Source organism: Zingiber officinale, chromosome 1A, assembly GCF_018446385.1.
Source record: "Zingiber officinale cultivar Zhangliang chromosome 1A, Zo_v1.1, whole genome shotgun sequence".
NCBI classification, from domain to species: Eukaryota; Viridiplantae; Streptophyta; class Magnoliopsida; order Zingiberales; family Zingiberaceae; genus Zingiber; species Zingiber officinale.
In genome coordinates this window covers 25,563,824-25,584,408 of record NC_055987.1, presented here as the reverse complement: position 1 = coordinate 25,584,408, position 20,585 = coordinate 25,563,824, and the positions used below count along the sequence as shown (strand labels likewise).

Sequence of the window (20,585 nt, the reverse complement as noted above, 5' to 3'; positions counted from 1 at the left end):
TCATTTTGAGTACATAGGGGCCTACGGGAGTCCCATCTTGCATCTTGCACTGAAACAGTGCCTTAAAGATCTCGAATCTCTCATGCCTCGCTTGTCCTTGATATAGTTGATGAAGATGTTCAACCATATCATAAGCGCCCATCAACTCGTGTTGCTTCTGAAGCTCAGAGTTCATGGTCGCGAGCATAAGACATGACACATCTAATACATCATCTTGATGCTTCTTGTAAGCATCTCGATTAGCTCGCGTGGCAGTGGCAGGAGGTGCCTCAGGAATGGGTTGCTCCAAGACGTATAGTTTTCGTTCCTGTGTGAGAACTATTCTCAGGTTCCTGTACCAGTCCAGGAAGTTAGCTCCATTGAGCTTGTCCTTATCGAGGACAGAACGCAGGGAGAAGGAGTTCGTGTTTGACGACATGGTAATTTACAACAGAAAAATGTAGAAAAATAAATATCATATTCCAATTAATAATCTAATTAGGCCTTAAATTAATGATGCTCCCACTGAATTCTATAATTCAAGTAGGACAAGATCCACATCATACTACGCCTTGAGTTAGCTTTGGCTAAATCGCCCAAGACTTAGTATGATCGGTAGGTAACTAATTACCAATTACATCTCTATGCAACTCTTGTTTATAGGATCAAGATCCGCATATTTATTAAAACTTGAGTTAGCTTTGGCTAAATCGCCCAAGAATTAATATAAATGTGATTTTGACCTATCTACCAACCATTGGAAAATGCCTATAGTTAAACTCGATCCAATTGAGTTAACTAGTTACTCAATCTAATTGAGTTGTACTCACCCATGCGTTGATAGGCGGGACCAAGATTGTCCCTCCGCACCCTACCAAGATAATATATGTTGCTCTGCTTTGACAGATTCAACAACAACATGTCATCGAGGTAGTGATGGGTATCACGACATGGTAGACATTTCGAGTTGATGCGATTGAAATCTAATCTAATCGACAATGTGTATCATATACGCGATTTAGATCTAATCTAATCGTGGAGGTGCATCATGTGCGCGATTTAGATCTAATCTAATCGTTAAGGCACTAATTAATTACTAATCTAGCATGCATCACATACACACACACAAAAGCAATTAATTAAATTTTATGATTAGTCATGTCCCTACTATGATCTTCTCAAGCCAATGAGAAGATCGGTTAGTCAACCTAGGGTCAATAGCTTCCTCAAGCTCCTCCCTTTGACCGTCATGTGTTGCTCGCACCCTCCTCGTAACTCCGTCTCGAGTGGACCTTCCACCGCTCCAATTTTGACCATTACAAAAGGTGAAACTCAAGTTACATTTGAGTCTAAAAACTATTTTACAACAGGAATATAAATAGAAGGGCACGACGCGCAGGTCACGAATCAAGTACAACACACAAAAATGGCGCGCAGGCCATATTATGAATTACAACACATATTTCCAATCAAATTGGGTTCTTTGGGCCATGCCCATCACAAAATGATACATAATTCTAAATTATGTGATTTCCATAATTTTCTATAATTTTTTCTAATATTTTTACGATTTTATGAGTCGCAACTTCCCGGCGGTCCCAATTAGCGATTTTCGGGCGCAATCGCGGAACGAAGCCCCTTGTGGGGTTAGGGGCAGCACCCCTACTTGCGATATAACCATCACAAGTGTTCCTAAGCGATCCTACAACACCTTAACCCGCTGTCCCAAATCATTTTGGGTGAGACCTTGCCGATTCGGAAGGTGTTTCTCGGTAGTCGAAGCCTACAAGTGTTCAAACACTTGTTGCTTCGCTTCTACGAGAAAAATACCAATATAATACATAAAAATCATAAATATACAGAAAGTTATAGAACTGATATTTTTCATAAAAATACAAATAAAATATGTACACGCCTCGCACGTGGCTCTGATACCACTGTTGGGATTTTCGGGTCGCAAAAACCGCTTTTGCATTGCGGAAACCCCGAATCCCATGCCACCGGATCCGTGCGAAGTTATAAAATTTTATAAAAACTTCATGTACATGTTTTCTAGCCTAGATCTACACTAGATCTACAAGGAAGAGACTTATACCTTTGTAGCGAAGCCCTTCGCGTATCCCGCTCATCCAAGGTTCGCCGGATCTCAAGGTTGTCAAGTGTACAACCCTCTATGCGTATCCACACGAACAAATTGATGGAGAGAACCTCTAAAGATGTGCTAGCAACCTTATAGGATCAGCAATGGTGGAGGAGAGGGAGAGAAGAAAGGTAGAGAGGAAGAAGAAGGAGGTTACACACACAAAATGAAACTCCCACAATGACATAAAGTGGCCGGCCACATTGAAATGAGGTTATATACCTCCATGGGATATCAAGAGTCACAACTCTTGATCTCCCTCATGATGTGGCACACACATAAGACAACCTTGATGATGTGGAACATCATCATTGGCCCACTTAATGTCAACTCACAAATGAGGTGGCAATGGTCAAGTCAAACTTGACCTTTCATCTTCCTCTCAAGTCAAGTCAAACTTGACCACTTCTCTCCCATGGTTGATCAAATCTAACCATTGGTTCAAGTCAATTTTAATTTAATGAATCCCTATTCGTTGAATTAAATTGGCTCAATGAGTCTAAGTCCAAATTAGACTCATTTAACACATGAACCAAATTGAGTCCTGTTGGATCGAGACGCGCTAGAGGGGGGGGGGGTGAATAGCGCTCGCGACTATTTCGTTTGATTATCGGAATCATAAAAAGCGTAAGAGTTAATGCAGCGGAATAAAAACAAACATACATAGATGCAAGAGATTTTTTACTTCGTTCGGAGCCTTGATCGACTCCTACTCGAAGGCCCGCGATCCTTGATCGCTTTGCGTGGGCAACAACTATAAGCTCGATAAAAGGATTATAAGATGAAGTACAAGTAAATTCAAAAACTAATTATAACGACGACAAGAATAGAATCTCGGAGCTTTGGGTCGTCGTAAACTTGTAGTAGCACTTTCGGGCATCTTTCAGAGCAGCACGTTGGAGACAGAAGACTTGGAAATTGTTGATTTGAGCTGCTGGTCGAGATCCCTTATAAAGGGTGTTCAAGGTGCCTTCTACAGCTCACCAAGGCGCCTTGAATGAGCCGAGTCAGTCGCGGAGATAAGTGCTGAACTGGTCGAACCTTATCAGGTTCAAGGCACCTCCAACCTCTCCAAGGCGCCTTCATCAAGCTGTCCAAGGCGCCTTGGCTTCCTTCAAGGCGCCTCCAAGCTTGCTTCGCAGCCAGTTCAGGTTTTGCACCCGAGGCGCCTCCAAGCTCCATGGAGGCACCTCGGACACTGTTCATCCGAGGTTAATCTTTGCTCTTTGGTCACTGCAAGATACATTAGTCCCAAATATACCCTGCAGCACAAAGTTAGTACATAAAACATAATAGTTGTGATAATGGACTCCTGATCGTCTCGTCTGACTTGATTTTCGTCCCGGAACCCTAGGTCGCATCAGCTCCTACACTGGCTTCCTCACCCTCACCTACTCCACTCAGAGATTTACCTGCCGCCACGATCCTCCGATCGACGGACTTTGCTTGACTTCGGACACCTGACTAGCTAGTCCAGTCTTTCACCTGGTTCGCGACACCAGGACTTTCCACCTAGGGTTACCACCCCCTAGGACTTTTGCTTGAAGCCATCGACCTGCCAAGACTTTCCGCATAGGGTTACCACTCCCTATGACCTAGGGTTACCACTCCCTATGACCTAGGGTTACCACCCCCTAGGGTTTTCCCTTTGCCTAACCGCAGCTAGGACTTTCCTGAAACACTCAATCAAACTTGTTAGATCACAAAACATCTTAACTTTAAATCCTTTGCCATTATCAAAACACGAGTTCGATCGTCGGATGCTTCCTGCATCAACAATCTCCCCCTTTTTGATTATGGCAACTCAAATTCAAAGTTAAGTAACCAGATATCAAAAACGAATAGATGAACACATTTAACACAAAAAGAATAAACTCTATGAGTTTGAAGTATAGTGCCAAGTATAGGCTCCCTCTTAACTGTTACTCCCCCTTTAATATTTATTTTGAATTTTGTAATTATTTTGAAATTGCTACTCTCCCCCTTTGCCATATATCAAAAATAAGCAAGAATAGTTATTTGATGTAACTAGATTTTGAAAATACTTAACAGTTTTATAATTGTCATCTCTTATTTTTAGCTCTTTGGAAACTTAGTTAAAATTATAAAACTACTTTGGGCCCTTATAATTTTTACTTAGGAGAAAATATTTTTGAAGTCGCTTTTAAATTTTTGAAAACAATGAGTTGTATTTTGCAAAGCTTTACTTAGAAAATCAAGAATTTACCAAGTTAGATTTCAAAGTGAGCCAAGTTTTGAAAATAAAGATTGGAACTTAGCTTAGCTCTTTGCAAGTATTGGATTTTGAAATCTATAGCTTAGGTAAAAAGGACTTAGCTTAATTTTGAATAAAATAATACTTAAAAAATTTAGGACAAGGAGGGAGTAGAGTAGCTAAAAGACATGGTTTAGGTTATTTATTCAAAGTCAGTTGGTCCTTAAGTCCAAGCATGAGTCAAGTTCTATAGATTCACTTTAAGAGGTATCAGAGCCCTAAAGATCAAACATGCTTAACCAGAAAACTGAGTGTTCTTTACCAACTGTCTAACCTTTAGCTACTTGCTGATTACCTACAGGGCAACAACTTTCACATGGTTAGTCAAGTTAAGTTAATTTGGTCCAGTTAGTTTTGACTAGAGCTGGAAAACTTGACTTGATTGATGTATATTACGTGCTTAACGCCCAGACTCATATTGATGCACAGATATAAGCATTCTTGAGTCCAGGATGTACCCTATGCATCTCACACCGTTCTATGTCTTTCAAGCACAATCAAGGTATACCTAGGTGTTTGTGAGATGCTCTGGCTTAAGTCTAGGGGAACATGATTTCTAGGGGGTAAACCTAAAGTAAGTCAACCTTTTTTTTTGTAAACTTCTAAGAAAAGGGATTTTAAAAACTGTTTTCCTAGAACTTTTAAAATGACAGGTAAACCCAGATTATTTGAAACTGAGTAAGTTGTTGACTAAACATACAAATAAATATATATCACTTCAAGAAGGTCTAACAAACTGAATAGATAGTGAAGTGAAGGTGTCCATAGTCAACAAATCATAGTACAATGCATAAAAGGGTCATATCAAATAGCAGGATCATCTACTCGAGGAGCGTCAAATATGAAATATGAAATATCAAATATCAAATAGACGTGCTCGGCGTCGGCAGAAAATGAACAGAAAGAATCTGTTCGTTTCCTAAAGTTGGGGATTGAAGGCGCCTTAAGCATCTTAAGGCGCCTTAAGTAGTTTTTTTTTGGAGGTGCCTCGGTTCGATCCGAGGCGCCTTAGATTGATGCGGCGGGAACTTTCCCGCCGTGCTTGGAGGCGCCTTCCCATGTGGCAAGCGCCTCCATGAGGCGTCATGTGTCCTTTATTAATAAATATTATTATTATTATTATTATTATTTTTTAATTATTTGAAATTAAGTTTTAAAAAAGTTTTTAAAATAATTTTGAAAATGAATTTTGAAAAGTTTTAAAAAGATTTTAAAATGATTTTAAGTTAATTAATTTTGAAAAAGAATTTTGAAGTTAAATAATTTTGAAAAATAATTTTAAAGTTAAATAATTTTGAAAAATAATTCTAAAGTTAATTAATTTTTGAAAAATAATTTTAAAGTTAATTAATTTTGAAAAATAATTTTAAAGTTAATTAATTTTTGAAAAATAATTTTAAAGTTAATTAATTTTGAAAAATAATTTTAAAGTTAATTAATTTTTGAAAAATAATTTTAAAGTTAATTAATTTTGAAAAATAATTTTAAAGTTAATTAATTTTGAAAAATAATTTTAAAGATAATTTTAAAGTTAATTAATTTTGAAAAATAATTTTAAAGGTTATTTTGAAAAAATTTAAAGTTAATTAATTTTTGAAAATAATTTTAAAGTTAATTAATTTTGAAAAATAATATTAAAAATAATTTTAAAGTTAATTAATTTGAAAATAATTTTTTAAAGTTAAAATAATTTTAAAGTTAATTAATTTTGAAAAATAATTTTAAAGTTAATTAATTTTTAAAAATAATTTTAAAGTTAATTAATTTTGAAAAATAATTTTAAAATTTAAATTTTTGAATTTTTAAATTTTTGAAAATTTTTAAAATAAATTTTATATTAAAAATTAATTTTGAAAAATAATTTTAAAGTTAATTAATTTTTGAAAAATAATTTTAAAGTTAATTAATTTTGAAAAATAATTTTAAAGTTAATTAATTTTTTAAAAATGATTTTAAAGTTAATTTTGAACTTTTAATATCTTAGTCATCTCACCCGATCTAATTTTCAGTCAAGGAACCTTATAATTATTGTGAGATGAATTATAGTTGAATTTTAGGGTAAGGTTTAACTTTGTGTTAGATTCACGTTTAGCTTTGGGTTCAACAAGTAAGCATTCTTTGGATAAACTTCTGGGCTATGGTGAGTCACAAGGAACTCATTAAAGTAACCATGCCTTCGAGGTTTCCCAAATAGTCCTACCCATTGAGCTTAATACTAAACCTTGGTCTAACTAGTTAGGATCCATTTAAGGGTAGCTTCGGTCAGTTCCACTTTGCCAAATGCACCAGGTCGAAGCCATATCTTCCTAGACATGCGATGCCCAAGTTTCCCTAACGTACTATCATCCAAAAATTCACCAGTACTGTGGGTCAAGTTAAACCTAGTCCGTTTTATCTAACCTTAATTACCCTGCCGGGTAATCTACTATTGTTTTACCCATTTCGGGTAGATTAAGTTCAGTTACCCTGTCAGGTAGTTCGGTTGGGGGTGCCAGCCATTCTGGATCCTCCGTCTATCTTTTATTTGATTTTAAATTTCGAATTTAATTTATTTGATTTTGATTTTTGAATTTTGAATTTTGAATTTAAATTTCAAAATTTTAATTTATTTGATTTTGAATTTATAATTTCGAATTTTTAATTTGATTTTTGATTTTTGAATTTAAATTTCAAAATTTTAATTTATTTGATTTTGAATTTATAATTTCAAATTTTTAATTTGATTTTTGATTTTTGAATTTAAAATTTGAATTTTTAATTTGATTTTTGATTTTTGAATTTAAATTTTTAAGATCGTTTTTGATTTTTGAATTTAAATTTCAAATTTTTAAGATCATTTTTCTTTTTGCTCCCTCTGGATCATGGCCTCGATATGATTTATCGAGGTAATGTATTTGATCCTTCGGGACCCAGTATTGGCCAAGTCCAACTTGATTGATCAATTTGGACTTGGGGACCCATGCTTGGACTGTTTTACTATTTTGTTTGTTTATTAAGGATAAATAAGATTTATATTTCTTTTTACTTTTATATCCTAGCCCAGTTCTATTGTAAACGGCTCTTTGTGTCCCAAGGATTAGGCCAAGATTCTTGGAACCCAAAGAAAACCGTTCTAACGTAATTTTTAAATCCTTGACCTGATTTTTCAAACTAGAATTTTCTTCCTCAAGTTTTTGAACTCGAGTTAAATTTCCAGTCTGAACTTGATCAGGTAAGGATTTAGTGTTAGCTACTTTCTTTAGAAGTGATTTAATCCTAAGGTTTGACTTAGCTAACTTGCATAATAAATAATTGACTAAATTATTAAGTCGAATACATGGAGTCGGCCCTCTGAGACATTTTCATCAGACCGTCCTCGCCCTCGATTCTGTTGACGATCGGTCCCGCCATCAATGCGTAAAGCTAAATGCGATCGAGTTCGTCGTCGTCTTCCTCCAAGAAGATTCGTCCCACGCTGCCTTGAGTGGCCTCTTCTTCTTTGCTTTTGGCTCTTCCTTTTTAGGGGCGGCCTGATATGCCCTTTTACTGCGTGAGCAGTAACTTCAAACTTTACCTTCAACTTAGGCCTCCTATGGTAATGCTCTTCTTGTCTTTCTTGTTGAAGCCCTTCTTTTGTGTAGAGCTCTTTTACGAGGTTCACGAGTTCATTCACGTCTTCTTCATCTTCAGTCGGTTCATCTTCCGACGGGTTCAATTTTTGTCGACTCTTGGTTCTCGTGTCCGACTAGTACCTGAACCAAAGCAATACCTGCTCCATACTACTGCATTAGTTTGTTCATGAAGTTCAAATTCACTAAATAATTCATCTAACTTTAAAAGACAAACTTGGAGACTTTATAGGCATCTACCATTGATGCCCACAATGTACTCCTTGGAAAATTAAGAGCATACCTTATTATATCCTTATTTTCTATCTTCTGCCGTGAAGGGAGTTAAGGATATCTTGAATTCGAGCGTGTAATGGCCTCCTTCCTGCATTTTTAAGTTATACAATTTATTAAGTAAAGATCACGCTTACTTTGGTTTCCGAGGTGCCCTCGGAGTTCGATTTTCCCAAAGCTCCTTTGATGAGAGAATGACCCACTCTGAGTTCTTTTGGTCACTCCACCGGAGGGTGCATGTAGCTCGCGTCTGCGCTTCACTGATGAAGGATGGTTCCCTAGAGGGATTGGTTTGCCAATTATCTTCAAGTTGAATAATGATCATCGAATCGATCTTAATGTATTCCATTCGCCTTCCACCAAGTCTTCTCGGAGAATAGTGGGGGACTAATATATCCTTCTTGTTTGGCCATTTAAATCTTGCAAAAACAAAACAGAAGATCTGTTCCAAGACCGAGTCTTGGATTAGTAGTGGAAAAAACAAGCACAAGTGGTATTGACCAACTTTGAGCAACACCGATTTGAAAAGAATTAGAATTTTAGCTACTAAGCTAATTTCTAATTGATTCCAACCAAAAAAATACCAAAAATGTTTTGAATGGTGGTTGCACCAATTAAAAACCCCTCCGATACCAATTGTTGGATCGAGATGCTAGGGGGTGAATAGCCGCTATTTCGTCGATTATCGGAAATCGTAAAAAGCGTAAGAGTTAATGCGAATAATAAAACCAACATACACAAGCGAAGAGATTTTACTGCTTGGAGCCTTGATCGACTCTGAAGGTGCGATCCTTGATCGCTTGCATGGGCAACAACTATAAGCTCGATAAAAGGATTACAAGATGAAGTACAAGTAAAAACTAATTATACCGACGACAAGAATAGAATCTCAGAGCTTGGGTCATCAGAACTTGTGCAATTGGCTCGCCTAGAGCAATGGAGAGAAGACTTGGAATTGTTGATTTGAGCTGCTGGTCGAGATCCCTTATAAAGGGTGTTCAAGGTGCCTTTTTCTTTTCACCAAGGCGCCTGAAATGAGCTCACCGAGATAAGTCTGCTGAACCGGTCGAACCTTTCCAAGGCGCAAGGCGCCTCAACCAAGGCGCCTCTCTTCAACCAAGGCGCCTCCTCAACTCCCTTCTCACTGCCTTGACCGTACCCGCACCGGGCGCCAACTCCATGGAGGGCGCGACACTGCTCATCTAAGGTTAATCTTTACTTGGTCCCGCAAGATACATTAGTCCCAAATATACCTGCACAAAGTTAGCACATAAAACATAATAGTTGTGATAATGGGACTGAGTTCTGATTTGATCCGTCCGTCTCGAACTAGGTCAAGGCCGCCTCCCTCTGCTACCCGCTCTCAGCCACTGCGATCCGATCCTCCGGATCGACCTGCTGCTGCTAAGACTCGCCGACTCGACGCTTCACGCCTGCTTACGGACTTCTGCTGGACATCCGCTTCGGCTAGTCCGACTTTTCATGACACGGGACTTTCCACCTAGGGTTACCACCCCTAGGACTTTTGCCTGAAGCCATTTTCAACCACCTAGGGGTTACCACCCTAGGGTTTTCCTTCGCTTACAGCTAGGACTTTCCTGAAACACTCAATCAGACTTGTTAGATCACAAAACATCTTAACTTTGAATCCTTTGCCACACATGAATCAACATGTCCAACTCAATTAGTTTACTTTGGATTACTCTTAATCCAATTTGGTTCATCATATGAACCTAATCCTTTAGGTACATCAAATGAACCTAATCTCCAACTAATTTCCCTTTGTGTGTGACCCTATAGGTTCTTGTAATGTTGGTAATGCTCCTAAACCCATTACATCATTACTACCCAAGTTACAAGAATGTTGAGATCCAACATCACTGACTACTAATTGTGACCCCTCACAATATGATAGTGTCATCTGACATCTAGATTGATCATGAGGTACGTCATCCTCTAATCAATCTAAAACTTGAATCCCAAGTAGACTCACTCAATCAAATGAGCTCAACATCTTATATTGACTCATTTGGGCATGGCCATGCACTTAGTGGTCTCACTCTATCAAGAATAATGATGTCACTCCGTATAGGAGGATAGATCCTCATCACTCACCATCCCTCCAATAATTGTTACATACTAGTAATTTATAGTCCACCCGATTCCGAGAGTTTGTAGAAACCAAAGTATGTAACTCTCCATGGAACCATGGTGACTCAGGTCCAATGACTAATAGTCATACTAATAGCCACATGAGAAAGACACTCATATAACGATCCATGATACTTTCTCATATACGGTCATTAGATACATTCTCATCATACCCATGTGTCAACTTGATATCTCCATATCCATGACTTGTGAGATCAAGTCATCGAGTTGACCTATATGCTAGTCTCATCACATTAACATTGTCCTTGAATATTAATACTTGACTAGGAATGATTAAGAGTAGTGTTCCCTATATCATCTCACTATCGATTCAACCAATCGATTGATATAGGTAAGAACTTTCAACTCAAGGATGCTATTATACTTAGTTATTTGGTACTAATACAAGTAAGCATAATAATCATAAACAAATGCCTTTATATACATAAGAAATATGATACAATGAGTCCATACAACAATCATCAAATGATTGGCTCTAGGGCTCTAACTAACAAATAGAAGAGTTATTCCTAGATTCTTTCAAGTGGGTGATTTGGTGTGGAAGCGTGTCAAGCTGATCAAAGATGTTAACAAACTATAGCCACAATGGAGAGGACCCTTTTGGGTGGTATAAAAACTTACCTTAGGCTCTTATTATCTTGAAGATGTGAAGGTCGAAGATTGGATAGATCTTGGAATGTTAATCATTTGTAACCTTATAGAACCTAACAAGTACACCTGTAGTCTATTTGTTAGTATTAGCCCTAGTACCAATTATGAGATGATTGTAAAGGACTCATTTTGTATCATATATCATTATTAATAAAAGGCAAAGTTGGTTATTATATTTATTTCAGTTCAGTCCGATTGAATAAGTATAATAATGTCCTTGGGTAGTAGGTTCTTATCTACAACATATCAATTGATTGAATTGATAGTGAGATATTGTAGATATACATAGAACACTACTCTTAACTATTCCTAGTTGAGCATTAATATACAAGGACAATATTAATGCGTTGAGACTAGCATGTAGGTCAACGGATGACTTAATCTCACAAGTCATGGATATGAGATATCAGGTTGACACATGGATATTTATTAGAGAATATATACTGAATGACCTGCCATGAGAATATTTCATGGATCGTTATATGAGTGTCATAAACATTCTTATGTGACTATTGGTATGGATATTCCTTACACCTGAAGTCGCTATGGTTCCCTACATAAGGAGTTGTGTATTTTTGTATCGACAAGCGTCACCTGTAACAAGGTGGACAATAAAGTCGATCACTGGGTATGCAATGAATTATGCGGAGGAATGTGAGTGATGTAGATGAGATCTATCCTTCCATATGATGGAAGCGATATTTGTGGGCCCCTTGATTATTAGGACATAAGAAAATATGGTCATGCACAAATGAGTCAATATGAGATATTGAGCTTATTTGATTGAGTGTGTCTACTTAGAGATCAAGAAACACAAAAGTTGATAAGAGGATGACACGGTCTATGCCTCATTGATCAATCTAGATATCAAGGATAGAGGAACAAGTCATACAAGATAATAGCCACGGACAGGTTATGTCGGATCTCGACTTTCTCGTCACTTGGGTAGCAATGATACCTTGCTATATGCCACTCATTGCTTATGTATCTAAATGTTGATTTAGGTACATTGCCAACGTTACGAGAACCTATTGGGTCACACACAAAGAACAAGTAGATTTGGAGATGGGTTTATATGATGAATCATTGGATTAAGTCTAATCCGAATTGGACTTATTGAGTAAGACTCAATTGGATCTAATTATTGGATTAAGTCCAATTCAAACTTGACTCAAGGAGTCAATTTGAATTAATGAAATAGTGATTCATTGAATTTGAATTGTATGAGATTAATTGAGTAAGACTCGATTGAATTAGACTTGAGTTAGACTCAAGTGAATTAGACTTGAGTTAGACTCAAGTGAATTAGACTTGAGTTAGACTCAAGTAAGGAGACTTGAGTTAGACTCAAGTGAGACTTAATGGAGAAATTAATTGAATTTCCAATTCAATGAATCATTTAATTTAATTTTTGAAATTTAATTTAAAATGAGAGGTTTTCAAATGTGGTCCTTAATGGAGAGTGAATGATCATTAAGGCTTATTAATGGAATTAATGCACATTAAGTATTTTCATTGGATGAAAATACTTAAGACATTTTTCTTCTCATTTTTTGTAACTTCTTCATTGTCTCCTTCCTCTCCTCTCCTCTCCTCTTGGCTGAAACCTTCTCTAGGTTGCTAGCACAACCTTAGGTGGTTTCATCTCCACTTTGTGAGTTTGTGAGACAAACGAACACTTGTTAGTGTGGATACCGAAAGAGGCACGGACACTTGATCGTGTTGAGATCCGAGCTATCGGGAGATCTTGTGCACACACCAAAGGTATACTATCATGTTAGAAAACTTAGTATATGTAGTAATTTTTATTTCCCTATGCATGGATCTTCTGGAGGAACCAGTGTTTTTTCCGTTGCGCGTTTGTGTGTTTAGCACATCTAGTTCCTTACACTATTCATGTATTTTGTTCAACTTTTTTGTACAATTAATAGAAAGTGCAAGCAACATTATCTAAAAAGTCTATACAATCTCCGAAGCAAGTGGATCTATTCTCCATCAATAGTTGATCGATCACTCAGACGATCGGAGACTTTAAACATTATAGTCGATCAGTCACACAGATGACCAGAGACTTTAAACCTTACAATCAATCGGTTGCTCAGATAGCTGGAGACCTTAAACCTTATAGTTAATCGGTCGCACAGACAACCGGAGACTTTAAACCTTACAGTCGATCGATCGCTCAGATGGCCAAAGACTTTAAACTATCAACAGTTGATTGGTCGCCTGGATGGCTAGAGACTTTAAACCAACAATAGTCGATCGGTCGCTTGGACTGTCGGAGACTTTAAACCATCAACAGTCGATCAGTGACCTTAAGGGGTGACCAGATAGGTGACCTTGAGAGGCTATTGGAGATTTTAAACCTTCAACAGTTAATCAGAGGAATTTATTATCATCTCTACTTATATTATGTCCAGTTTGCTTATTTCGTTCGGGATTATATATCCGATTGGTCTATTACGTAGTCCAGGAATTTATTATCAACTCTGCTTATATTATGTCTGGCTTGCTTATTTGATTCAGAATTATATATCCAATTGGTCTATTACGCAGTCCAAGAATTTATTATCAACTCTGCTTATATTATGTCCAACTGTCTTATTTCGTTCAAAATTATATATCCAATCAGTCTATTACACAATCCAAGAATTCATTATCAACTATGCTTATATTATGCGGGACTATATGCCCGATTGGTTTATTATGCACTTCATGAGTTTATTATGGAATGTTTGTATTATATCCGGCTCGCTCATTTCGTTTAAGCCCTATATGCTCGGGTGGTTTATGACTCAACCAAGAAGTTATCATTTATTACTTATATAATATTAGGCTTGCTTATCCCACCTGGTAGTTTATATTTGTCCTATTTATTATTTAATCAGGGAACTCTATTAGTGGTTGTTTGTTTAACAACCATGTATCCAAGATTTCCTTATGCTATCAAGAATTTCTCTATGAGGATTATCTATGAACATATTAAAGACTTCAATATGTATCTTGAGATATGGGTGGTTCTGAAGATAAATGAAGGTACATAGGACAACGGGTGATTGGTACTTATTAATTTTCACTAGTATCTCATGTTCTATCATTGTTTTGAATAGCAAGCAGATAATATAAAAGTATGGTACAAAAATACATACTTACTCAAACTTGCTTAAGAATTCTTTTAGAAGTTCCTTACTGAGTTGTCGATGATTTATAAAGAGAGGAGGGGATTCCTTTGATAAATAACCTCCCTCCCTTAACTGCTGAACAACCCCCTCAGCTGAGTGAGTGAGAGTCCCTACAATGCGCCTGGCATATTCTTCGCTAAATTCGAGGGAATCCAAATAGGATCTTCATTTTTTCTCCCACCGCTCTTCCTCACCTGCCTTGTATGTCTGAAGTTCAGACTGAGGGTTGTCCATCTCTACCTTGAGGGCAGCTTGTTTTACTCTGGAACATTTTAGCTCATCTAATAAGGAAGTTATTTCTAAATCTTGGGCTTTTAATTTCTCTTGTTGCTATAGCAGTAAGAAGTTTTTGGTGACCAACTCTTGACTTAGTTCAGGAGATCTAGAGCCATGCGATAGTTCTAGCCTTTCTAAATATGTGGTTTTCTACGCTAAATATGAAAGAGCCTTATCTTTTAGAGCCCTCTCCACTCGAAATTGGGATTCACTCTTTTATAGCTGAAATTCCAAGATCTCCTTCTTAGCCTCTTGAGACTGCAGTGATTGGCAACAATCTTATAGAGTTTTCTCCAGGCTAGTGATAAGCTCGGTCTACAAATTTACTTTTCTTTGTAATTGAACAATTTCATCACTAGGAATAGCAGGGGTAGCCTGTAACTCTTCTACTCTATCTTTTAAAATTTTGTTAGCTCTTTCCAGATCTATAACAAGCTGGCCCAAATGTAGGTTTGAAGCATAGAACTAGATAAAATAACAACAGAATTATATTTTGTAGTAATAAGTTAACAAAATTTAATTAATGAGTTATAGTAGTAGCATTACGGTTGTGCTCATCGGCACACTCGACAATGGTGCTACTTCACATTTGTCTTTGTGCTTGTAGCCATGGTTTAGCTAAGAAACCTTTCAACTTAAGTATCCCATAAGATGGAGGGGAGGTATTAGTAGTCCTTGGTAAGATGGTAACCCATGGGATTCCTTAAAGAGACATGGAGAGCTAGTAGAAGTAGTCAGCTCTGGAGGAGGAACAAGGGAAAGCTCAGGTGATTATGATGAAGCAAAAGATGGTTGGGGGGATGGCGTTGTCCAAGCTAACTCAAGACTTTGCTCAGATACCGATCTTTTGAACACCAGGCTAGCGGAGCGCCTACAAGGGGTTCTCTTCGTGCAAGGTTTAATTGGAGGAGGAACCAAAGTTGGTGAAGTGGTATCTAATGTCGTTTCAATAGAAGGAATATGTCACACCCCGGGGGTATAGTTCCCGGTACCCCACTCGGTGACCATATAATATAACAAAACCCTAGGAACTATCAAAATAGAATAACCAAGAAATGTATCAAATATATGTATATATATATATATATAACGACATCTGTAATACAATTGCAGAATGTAAATACAACGAAACAAAAGTAAAATAAACCAGAAAATCAGCAGGTCGAGATATCTGAGCAACTCTATGGAAGTCCAAAATAAACTACAATATCAAAAGGATCCCTATGCTTGCAAAACTAGAGGCCAAGGAATGTAGAAAGTTATCCAAATGGCTAAGTGGATACTCAAGAAAGATGTGCATGAATTTAATCTTGTTTAAGAAATCAAAGAAGTAGAGTAATTCACAATCTTTTGTTACAATTTTAGGTTATTCTTAAAGTTCTACATTTATACATATATATGTATAATCGTCTTCTCATTATCTATAATCAGGTAAAATTTTTATATTAGAGTTTAGGATCTTCACCTTATCATCATTTGTCATCATAAAATAAAATCAATTCTTCAATATTATTATTTAATCAATCGATATACAAGTTATCATGGTAATAACGACATGTATATCCATAGTCTAAATCTGATAAATCAACTAAAAAGTGAATCACTGGAGCCAATATCATCAGAGTGTAATACCATATGGATAGGCTAAAAGCATCCCACTACAACAAAAACTGCAAATGACAACACCCCTACGACAACAATTTTAAGAGAAAGCGTTGCGTATTTGCTCAAAGACAACGGTTTTTGCCAAAACCGTTGTCTTTGAACTCCCCATTAAATATAAAAGACAATAGTTTTAGTAAAACTATTATCATTGAGCGACTTTTTTTTTAAAACGACAACACTTTTTACAATGGTTTTATAAACCGTTGTCTTTATCCGCGTTTTTAGCAGCTACGACAACAGTTTTGAAAAAACCATTGTAATTGAATTTGGTCATTTCCCCCCTTCGCTGTTTTCCTTTCCCTCGCTGTTTTCTTTTCGGCGTCGTGTTTTCGCGTTCCCAAACCTAAGCCATTTATCTTTCCCTCTCTTGATACGACGTTGTGCTCCTTCTCGTTTCCTGGTGAGCGGCGGCGTTCTCCAATGGGATGCCGAAGATCCAGACGCACAGGAGGGAGAAACCGGAGAACGGGATCTGCCACGACGACAGCGCGCCGCCGGTGAAGGCGAAGACCATCGACGAACTGCACTCCCTGCAGAAGAAGAGGTCGGCGCCAACCACCCCCATCAAGGACGGCGCGCAGCAGGGCAATGCTGCCTTCGCCAGCATCTTAGAGGAGGAGCGCCAGAAGCTCTAGCTCCAATCCATCAGGTCAATATTTAATCTCCAAACAAACATCTCTTTCTCAATAATAAAAAAGGGGGAAACATCCAGATTCCTTGCCGGATACTGGTGGGCCACCGCCGGATCGATTTTTCTAAACCTAAAAGCAAACAATTCTTGAGAACAAGAAGGTGGAATCCAATCTTTCTCCCGCGTTTCTTGTAATGAAATCGTGCTGTGCGCAGTGATTCATTGGAGTCGTTAACGAGGGAGACAGGGCCGAAGGTGGTGAGGGGCGATTCGGCTAGGAAGGCGGAAGCGACCAAGGTCGCCGCCGAGCACCACCACTACTTGACGCCGACCATCAGCGTCAGCGACAGCGCCCTGAAGTTTACCCATGTCCTCTACAGCCTCTCCCCGCCCGGTATCTTCTCTCATCTCCTCTTCATCACTCAAATCATCACATTTCATTCTCATTGAAAGAATCATGAATTCCTTGTAGAACTCTACGAGCAAGCCATAAAACATGAACATGGATCATTCATAACATTGACCGGAGCCTTGGCTACCTTGTCCGGCACGAAGACTGGTCGTTCGCCGAGGGACAAGCGTGTCGTCAAGGATGAAACCACTGCCAATGAGCTTTGGTGGGGAAAGTAAGTCCACACAACTAATTCATGATCCTTCCATTAATGGTTCCTTCTCAAAATGTATGTGCACTATTCACGCAAAGGCTCACCGAACATAGAGATGGATGATCACACCTTCCTCGTGAACAGGGAGAGGGTTGTCGATTACCTCAACTCTTTGGATAAGGTACAGATGCACATCAAGTGTTTGATGTAATTCCTCATAGATCCTAATATGCCATCTGAATGATACAAGGTATTTGTGAATGACCAATTCCTCAATTGGGATCTCGAGCATCGAATCAAAGTTCAAATTATCTCGGCAAGGGCCTATCATTCCCTGTTCATGCACAACATGTAAGTGAAAAATACTACTAATAAGAATGCTAAAGATGCTCTTCAATTCTATAGTTCGACAGTTATCCAGATAAGTCATCTTTGCGTTGGTTCTGTTGATCTCTAGTAGTGAATCATAGTTGTGTTAGTAGCAGGCTGGATCATACATATGCATATATTAGTGTTAGTGAGCTAACTAGCTCCTCTTTCTCTCCTTAATGTCAAGGGAAAACATGTAAACTAGAAGAAGAAAAACTCTCTTTTGCATGAAATAATTGGAAGGATCGCAGGTGCATCCGTCCTATGCCTGAAGAACTAGAGGATTTCAGTACTCCGGACTTCACAATTTACAATGCTAGCTAGTTTCCATGTAATCGATACACACACTACATGACTTCAGGGCGGCAGTTCGGTCGGGAGGCATGCCGTCTACTCATTCCTCTGTCAGAAGCGTTTCTTTTTTTTTTTAGATCGTCGCTTCTCTATTTTCCCCTTATTTTACAATTTGTGAGGTTGAACTATGGAATTTTAATCAATTATGCTTGGATTTTTCTAGGCCGTTACTGCTGTGGCTACTTTGCTTGGGCTGGAGAGGTAGGCATGTAAAATTGTTTGATGAAATTCCCCAGTGTGTAGTTATTGTTATTCCCTTCAAGGTCTTGTAATTGAAGTGTACTAACTTAACTGTGTAGGGGATTCTCTGACTCCATCTTTGGCATGTCTGTTGTATTTGCTACTCTAGTTATGTACGATGCTCAGGTAAACTAATTTTCTTTTTTGGTTTATGTTCTATAGTCCTTGTGTATGCCATGATGGTAATTTGCAATTAGACTCTATTCATGTGAGTTGACTTTGTATGAATCTGGAGAATGTTTTTTCTTGGGAACTGTGTTAGCCATATTTATCATCGAGGAATATAGTTGAATACTGTTGCCTGAGAGTTAGAATTAGTTTGAGTGAAGCAACTGATAATCCTACAAACTTCTAATGGTTTAGTTTGTCATTGCCATGGGCTAGAACAATTTAATTAGTTTGTTTGCCATATCCATCTCCTGCGCTTCTAGAAGAAAGCTTGTATGATGAACACAATTTATAGCAGAGCTTGTGAAAACAATGAGTTTAAAGTCGTTTCTTTCTCAACCGACTTGTAGACAAAGAAAATTGGTCTTGTTTGGTTAGTGAAAGTTGTAAGATCGTTGTCGGAAGAATTGACATGAACACTCTTACTAACCAAACTGGCGAAGTTACAAGGTGATCTTACACTTCTATTCCATCTTGTTGTTGATGATAAATGTTAAAGTGCTCTAAGTTTGAGAAAAAATTATGCTTGACTTGGACTTCTTTATTTCTTCTTCTAACTCTTAACATTTTGTATGGCCAATAAGTCATTTGCAAGGGATGTTCAATCGAACTATCAGATTATTAGAAGCATGTATCGAGCCAATGTAAGTCCATTTGCATGTCTAAATATCATTTTATTTCTCATTCAACCACAATATTTTATTATCATTTTTTTGATGCCAGATATGTATTTGACGGTCAATCTCCAGAGCTGAAGAAACAAGAACTTGCCAAAAAGCTAGTCTTTACAGTTTTATCATTGTTCCCCTCCTTTTTTTTTTGCAAGATAATGATAATCTTTAAACTTATTTTATTCTTTAGATATTCAAAGAGGGAAGATGCAACTAACGATCTTAACACAACAATTGAGGTCATTGCTTGTGCATAACAAGTACTTTTATTGGGACACTTTAGTGTGCTAGAATTTCTTTTGCTGTCTTAGTTGCTTACATCTGCTGTTTGCAAACTGGTGATCTGGAGGGAATTGAAAAGTACAGAAAAAGGACTGTCAAGGTAATATTTGATATTGCTATTTTATTGGAAATTACCATGAGGATCTTATTGAATATGATGCAATCAGCATGAAGTCATCATGCTGATTGTCTGTTTTCTTCATATGTAACATAGAGTTTCTTTAAATATATTTTGAACTTTCAAAAGTGATAAGGTAAAATGAGGATCTTATTGATTATGATGTAATCAACATGAAGTTAGCATGCAATGCGCAGCTCTTTGTAAAAGTGACAAGGTAAAATGATGCAATGTAACACAATCTGTTTTATTTTTTAACTTTAATATCCTAAACGTATTTGTTTGTTATCAATCTCTAGGTGTTTGCGGTTGCCTCAGAAGACATGGATACTTTAACTTTTGGGGCACTGAGGTTTCTCCGTCATTTAATGGATCCTAGTTCCAAAAAAAATCTTTGTGATGGAATTTGAAGTTTCAAAGGTATATTTATTCTGCTTATTGCTAATTGAATTACTGTATTTATCCTCATCCTTTTTTTTCAGGTTCTTGAAGAGCTAAGACTCACTATGGATCAGTTCATTGATTTGTGTATTCTCTCTGATATGATTATTGTGATAGCATTAAAGGTAAACTTTCTTATGAGATATTGTACATTCAACAAGTTTAACATACAAGGCTAGTACTCTACTGCTTACTGTTTACGAAATTTGATAACTAATGTTCATTCAAATCTCTAGTATGATAATGCTTGTGTAGTTGAATATGGTGCCAGTGTTGCAACTGTTCCATGTCTATGTTACTTAGACTTGATATAGTGTTCAACATGAGTATGATCGCAATCTCTGACATGACTATTTTTACAAATTGTACATGTGTTCAATAGGATTAGTGATTGTTCACTCCTAGTGTCACTATGGACATTTTTCCAGGAACAAAGCATATATCAAATTCCTTGTCTGTTTTCAACATTTGTCTAGACAAGTTCT

At 37.3% G+C, this 20,585-nt stretch overlaps 1 protein-coding gene and 1 long non-coding RNA gene across 2 annotated transcripts; both read left to right on the top strand.

The window, feature by feature from the left end:
• The first annotated feature begins 16,646 nt into the window (after nucleotides 1–16,646).
• On the top strand, nucleotides 16,647–17,482 carry LOC121997032 (phosphoenolpyruvate carboxykinase (ATP) 1-like). The gene is made up of 3 exons (XM_042551243.1): nucleotides 16,647–16,849; nucleotides 17,068–17,246; nucleotides 17,325–17,482. The coding sequence occupies exons 1-3, from the start codon at nucleotides 16,647–16,649 to the stop codon at nucleotides 17,480–17,482; spliced, it is 540 nt and encodes a 179-aa protein (XP_042407177.1).
• Nucleotides 17,483–18,179: 697 nt separating this feature from the next.
• Nucleotides 18,180–18,531, top strand: LOC122001423. The gene is made up of 3 exons (XR_006117360.1): nucleotides 18,180–18,230; nucleotides 18,344–18,381; nucleotides 18,480–18,531. It is a non-coding gene; the product is annotated as an uncharacterized LOC122001423 (long non-coding RNA).
• The last annotated feature ends 2,054 nt before the right edge of the window (nucleotides 18,532–20,585 follow it).